Consider the following 6,340-nt stretch of genomic DNA (forward strand, 5'->3'; position numbering starts at 1 on the left):
TGTGGGGTGGGTTTAAAGGCCTAACCAAGCAAAATGACTCACCGCGTTTGGCTTGGCAGGGTAAACGCGGAAATTGAAAGCCAAAATTAGGGCTTGATACTTGTTCTAAAGGCTGTGGGGTGGGTTTAAAGGCCTAACCAAGCAAAATGACTCACCGCGTTTGGCTTGGCAGGGTAAACGCGGAAATTGAAAGCCAAAATTAGGGCTTGATACTTGTTCTAAAGGCTGTGGGGTGGGTTTAAAGGCCTAACCAAGCAAAATGACTCACCGCGTTTGGCTTGGCAGGGTAAACGCGGAAATTGAAAGCCAAAATTAGGGCTTGATACTTGTTCTAAAGGCTGTGGGGTGGGTTTAACCTTTACCACGCCTTCTCTCTGGGAACTTCACCCCGTGCAGGCCTTGTCGTTTTGGGAAAAATGACAGTTTTACGCTTTCCGTCATAACTTTTGATCTACTAAACCGATTAAAAAAAATAAGCCCAATCTGGAAAGCCCAACTATCTTGCTTTCCAAAAATGTTAAAATAAAGGATTTTCCTCTATCAATGGTGACACAGTAGTCTTCTGCCTTAGAGTTGAAAAAAATTCAAAACGCAATTTGTCATATTTTTCAATATTTTAAGTTCCGGTTAAAAAAAAAGTGGGGAGAACATTTGCGATACCATAATTTTATGGCTCATTGTTTCCACCATTATAACTACAACTGCCAGCCAAAAAATCACAATCATACCTTTACTAGAAAAGGCAGAATTCATTTTTAGAAAACCTTGGTTTTCGAGAAAATTTCCACGTAAATCAGAGGCACGTAAGGCAGAGGCCCCTTGAGGTAATTTTTATTGGAAATATCACTAAAAACAGCTAAAAATGACTTTCCTATCATCAACCAGCATGAAAGCAATAGAAATAACATAGTATATACACTTTGAAACTCTTTGCAGCCTTATCAGAAGCCTTAACTTGGGTTTCGGTGCCGGTCGATGACGGCCGGCAAGCCTCCAGTCCTCACCCTTAATGTACCGTCATACTAAAGAATAAGGAGGCAGAAACTTACCTCAAACACTGACTAAACTACAAACAAGCAATACATAACATTTCCAACCAATAAAACAAACCATTTTCCACCAAATAAACATAAAAAGTTAGTTACAGCAGTCAATGAGCTCATAATTTCCAAAAGGATATTTTGCCTGATTTTCCAGTTTGTTTTGACAGTTAAAATCGAAAGTAGGTGGTTTCAAACTATTGAAAATAGTTTGTTTACATTTTCTCTCCGTCATATAAGACATTTCCCGGGATTTAAAGGCCTCTTTAACTCTTTCTGGACGACGTGAATTTTTGGCAAATTTGGACATGTTTACTTGAACGTTCATAACTTTAGTTAGAATCATCTTTAGAAACTCACTGACCCCTCAAATGAAAGCTTATACCTTGGAGAAAAAAATTTTCAAAAAAAATTTGAAATCCATAATGGCAGAAATCCATAATGGCGGAATAAATGCGGAATATTTTACGAAATTTTTGTTTTTTTCGATTTTCAAGACTCACTGCTTAAAACCCATGGTTTTCCATCGAAAGTGTGGCTTAGAAAGTTGTTCTCCTGGGAATTTCTGACAATCTGCAAAAAAAATTCATGAAGATAGCTCTTTTTGATCTGAAGATATTGACAAAAATTGGTCAACGATTGTTACAAGGAAAATAATTTTGTGAAATACTAATATATGGAAATTATACCCTTCCACTTAATCCTTTATAGCTCAAGTTAGAATTATCTTTAGAAGCTCAATGACCCCTCAAATGAAAGCTTATACCTTGGAGAAAAAAATTGTCAAAAAAAATTCTGAAATCCATAATGGCGGAAATCCATAATGGCGGAAAACCACAGAATTTTCATGAAAAAATCGATTTTTTTCACTTTAGAAGCTCCTAGTTTCTAAAGTTTTGGTTTCCAACTAAAAACTTGGCTTAGAAAATTGTTCTCCTGGGAATTTCTGAAAGTTTGCAAAAAATTTCATGAAGATAGCCCTTTTAGATCTGAAGATATCGAGAAAAATTGGTCAACTATTGTTACAAGGAAAATAATTTTGTGAAATACTAATATATGGAAAAATATACCCTTCCACTTAATCCTTTATAACTCTAGTAAGAATCATCTTTAGAAGCTCAATGACCCCTCAAATGAAAGCTTATACCTTGGAGAAAAATATTGTCAAAAAAAATTCTGAAATCAATAATGGCGGAAATCCATAATGGCGGAAAACCGCAGAATTTTCATGAAAAAATCGATTTTTTTCACTTTAGAAGCTCCTTGTTTCTAAAGTTTTGGTTTCCAAATAAATACTTGACTTAGAAAATTGTTCTCCTGGGAATTTCTGAAAATTTGCAAAAAATTTCATGAAGATAGCCCTTTTAGATCTAAAGATATTGAGAAAAAGTTATCGGCACCGCTTGTCTTAATGCGAAGACTACATTTCAAAACACAAGAAAACAAATGAATTTACTGCTGCAACTCTGTCAAATATTATTCATGTTTCATTGAGTTATGCCATATATCAAAACAATTATTCTCATCTCTAACATGTAAATGAACATTGCATTGTGGTGCGGTGCACTTGGTACGCACTTTGTATTCTACATGCAAGCGCTTGAAGCATACAGCACAATTCCGCTTAGTGCTAACTTGACTTGAAACGTGCACGGTGTTAAATCGTCCATCAGGTGCAGGCCGGAAACTTTTGTAGGTAGGAGGGTTGTCATATTCATTGAGGTTGGCCAGTTGACGAATAACTGCTTGCCTGAAATCAAGTAACGCGTAGGAATTGGAGCGTGCCAGTGACTCATTTCCTGGATTCATAGAGCGATGCTTTTGAAATAGAATAAAGCCGTTGACGACAGAAATATCAACCATATGGAAAAATAAGGTCTTCCACCATCTGATACATTTGCGCAGAAGATTGTATTTTGCCAAATGCTGGTCGGATTTGTCAACACCATTCATAAATTGGTTGTATTTATGGACACATTCTGGTTGTTTGACGGCAACTTTTGAGAATTTCCCATCATTTTTCACCTTTCTTTCAACTTCAACGTACTTATCAGCGCGGTCGATGGAGCTGACCATTGTTACCACTTTGTTATCCTTCCATTGTACGTTGAGGACTTTCCCATTTCTCGCCCATCTCATATCCCCTCTTTCTTTCGCTTTGGCCCAGAACTTGCCACCTTTCATGGAGTCAGGGAAACCTTTTCGACTTTCGACAGTAGTGCCGCATGATGGGATGCCTTTTGTGAACAGATCTTCAACAAGAATGCTAGAGGTGTAGAAGTTATCAAAGTACAGATGATAACCTTGAAGGAAAAGTGGCTTAGATAAATTCATTACAACACCATATCCAAGTCCATGAATTGGGTCAGTAATACCATCACCTGCTCCTGTGTAGACAATAAAATCCCATGTGTACCCAGTTGCGCTGTCTGCTATAACCCATAACTTTATACCAAACTTGGCGGGTTTATTTTTGAGGTATTGCTTAATTCCTGAGCGGTGCTTGGACTTCACTAGTCTTTCATCAATTGCTAGATTTTGCTCCGGCTGATAAAGCGATTTACATCGGTTTCGAAAATGATTGATGAAAGGTCTTACTTTCTTTAGCTTGTCGTCTTTCTCTTCTTCACTAGGATCAACAACGTGTAAAACAGACAAGAGTGCTTTGAATCTATCCCTTGACATTATTGCCCTTGCCCATAACCCATGAAATAAAGATTTGGTGCTCCAGTATAAGTTATTTTGAGGAAGTCTAACTATACCCATGTAGAGAATCAAGGCGATGAATTTTTTCATTTCTGCAGCGTTTGTTTCTTTCCATGAACCGTCAACCTTGGCGAAAGACTTTTTCTTTTCGATGTTCAGCCATGCGTAAGTATTTGTATGAGTTACAATGGTGTTGATAATGTCATCTGTTAAATTTAATTGGAAAAAATCTAGTTCTTCACAACCACGCAAGATTGGTACATCATTATGAAATCCCGGCTCTCGATGGGGATTGAATTCTGGTAAAGTGTTAGGAGTATCTGGATCGTCATAACTTTTTTCTACGCCATCTGACTCATTAGATTGATTATCACCATCAGTCTTTTTTGGGGCAGTCTTTTTTGGGGCAGTCTTTTTTGGGGCAGCTTTTTTGGGGGCATCTTTTTTCGGAGCAGTCTTTTTGACCGATGTTTTTATTTTTGAAGTATCTTTCGCAGCGGACTCTTTTACAACTGGGGGGGTTACCTTAGTTTCCCTTTTGCGGATGTCTCTTTTAGCAGCTTTTTGTTTTCCTCTGTAATTAGATATGTGTTCTAACACACTTTCATCATCAATAAACATTACTTCAGCTCCTTCAGAAGAACAGGGTTCATTATCTGATAGCGATGTTTCATCAGCATCCTTTGGCGATGACGGTACAATGCGTTCAATACGATGATTGTTGTTTTCAGTTGCTGTTGGGTTTTCCATTAAGATATCAGCTGCTTCAAGGTGGATCTCATCACTAAAAGAACAAAGAATTATCTAGGTTTAATAATTTATTATTCACTTTATTTAAATTTATTCATAAACAAAATGTGGAAAATAAATATTCATAATTACACGTGTAACGGAAAGCGCCATGTCGCGCTTGAGTTTGAAATCAGAGACTATACCTTATTAGTGTATTGGATGGTAGTTCTTCCATTATTGTATTACTTTGCTGGTCATAGTATATTGAAAATTCAGATGTTTTTGCTTCATTATCATCTTCTGTGAAGTCTGTTGAGCAAGCCGCGCTTTGCGGTGGAACTGATGGCGGTAGTGTACCGTCACTGGGTTTGTTTTCAACAACATCAACTACGTCATCAACTTCATCGTCTCTAAAATATTTAAAAGTTGTTGTATAAGAACACTTTAGGTTTCAACATGATCCCTAGTATCCCAGCAAGAATAAAAACAAGTACATATGCTTCTGATTGTGAATAAGTAAACATTTCAATAAAGGTTTTCAGGATTCAAGAAACTGCGCGGCCGAAGAAATCCGTCAAAAACAAACTTACGTTTGGTCATAATCTGAATAACCCATCAACAAATCATCCAGCTTTTCTTCTTCATCACTGAGAGGAATCAATATCAGAATTATCACTGTCTAGCATGTAATTCACAGCATAATTGAGATCAAAACATTTAGTGTTTTTAGAAGTCGCCATTTTGCTTGCATTTCAGTTTCTTGAACTTTGAACCATCACCAAAATATATGTAGCGAAGCTAGGCTAGGCTCATTCGATCGGCAATTTTATAAGGCGCCGTTTGCTTTTTATTTGAGTAGAAATGGACCGCTAGATCAATCAAAATTACATTCTGACGTCATCGTTCCATATGGAACGATTTTAGGTGGACCCGTCCAGAAAGAGTTAAATCAANCCAAAATTAGGGCTTGATACTTGTTCTAAAGGCTGTGGGGTGGGTTTAAAGGCCTAACGAAGGAAAATGACTCACAGGGTAAACGCGGAAATTGAAAGCCAAAATTAGGGCTTGATACTTGTCCTAAAGGCCGTGGGGGGTTGGTTTCAGGGATCTTAAATACCGTCATACCGCCAAAATTTTGGGTCAAATACCGTAGTACCGTCGGTAAAGGAAGCCTATTACCGATACCGATATTATATTTCTGTTTTTTTCTCGAAAATAATGAATTTTCAGTTATCAAATCTATTGTGTAGTAACAAATTAGAAACTGTACAAACAAGTCTTGTACTTATGAGGCCCCCTAGTCAACCCTCAATTCAGGTATTCACGCCCGAAAAAAAACATCTCACGTTCACGCACCAATTTTACTTTTACATCTTTGGTTAAACGATTGTGACCTTATTGCTATGCTAAATTTAACCTTTTTATGGTCTCTTTTAAACAGATTGACCTATTCTTACACCAAACATTTTCGCCAATATATAAAGTTTTTTGCTATTTTTGTTTGTTTCTCGATATCGTCGACTTTTTAAGGCCTCTTTTACAGCTATTTGAGCTTTCATAAAGCAATGCCGTGCCAAAGTTACTTGCTTGTTATGGGAGGCAAATGCAAAATCAAGCCTTTCGCCCAATAATTTCTTCCTCGCAGACCCGTAAGATGACCTCAACACAGGCTTCATAGAGGTGGTGCTGTGGTGTAACTAGAGGACGCGAATTCTAAAGTTTAACCCCCCCCCCCCTTTTGGAGGAAAGAAAATAAATGGAAAATAATAACGCGAGCGAAGCGCTATTGTTAGCCAAGTATGCCTTGTTTGGTCACACAATTTTAGATTTTATTTAACACTGACCGTTTGTTGGCAAAAATA

At 37.4% G+C, this 6,340-nt stretch overlaps 1 protein-coding gene across 1 annotated transcript; it reads right to left on the minus strand.

Annotated features, from left to right (window-relative positions):
* Window positions 1-1,644: 1,644 nt before the first annotated feature.
* On the minus strand, window positions 1,645-5,414 carry LOC136806783 (piggyBac transposable element-derived protein 4-like). Its single transcript, XM_067063361.1, has 3 exons — window positions 5,069-5,414; window positions 4,682-4,888; window positions 1,645-4,530 (listed from the first exon to the last, which is right to left on the minus strand). The coding sequence occupies exons 1-3, from the start codon at window positions 5,092-5,094 to the stop codon at window positions 2,517-2,519; spliced, it is 2,247 nt and encodes a 748-aa protein (XP_066919462.1). The 5' UTR covers window positions 5,095-5,414; the 3' UTR covers window positions 1,645-2,516.
* Between the last annotated feature and the right edge of the window lie 926 nt (window positions 5,415-6,340).

This window comes from Clytia hemisphaerica, unplaced genomic scaffold (assembly GCF_902728285.1).
Source record: "Clytia hemisphaerica strain Z4C2 unplaced genomic scaffold, Clytia hemisphaerica genome assembly, whole genome shotgun sequence".
In the NCBI taxonomy this organism is placed as follows: Eukaryota; Metazoa; Cnidaria; class Hydrozoa; order Leptothecata; family Clytiidae; genus Clytia; species Clytia hemisphaerica.

What these genes read in the sequence shown, in the direction of transcription:
- LOC136806783 (XM_067063361.1), bottom strand. Translation starts at nt 5,094, where the DNA reads ATGGGTTATTCAGATTATGACCAAAC. An exon ending in TATTCAGATTATGACCAAAC is followed by an intron (nt 4,889 to 5,068) that starts GTAAGTTTGTTT and finishes TAAATATTTTAG; the next exon opens with AGACGATGAAGTTGATGACG. An exon ending in CCATCCAATACACTAATAAG is followed by an intron (nt 4,531 to 4,681) that starts GTATAGTCTCTG and finishes TTGTTCTTTTAG; the next exon opens with TGATGAGATCCACCTTGAAG.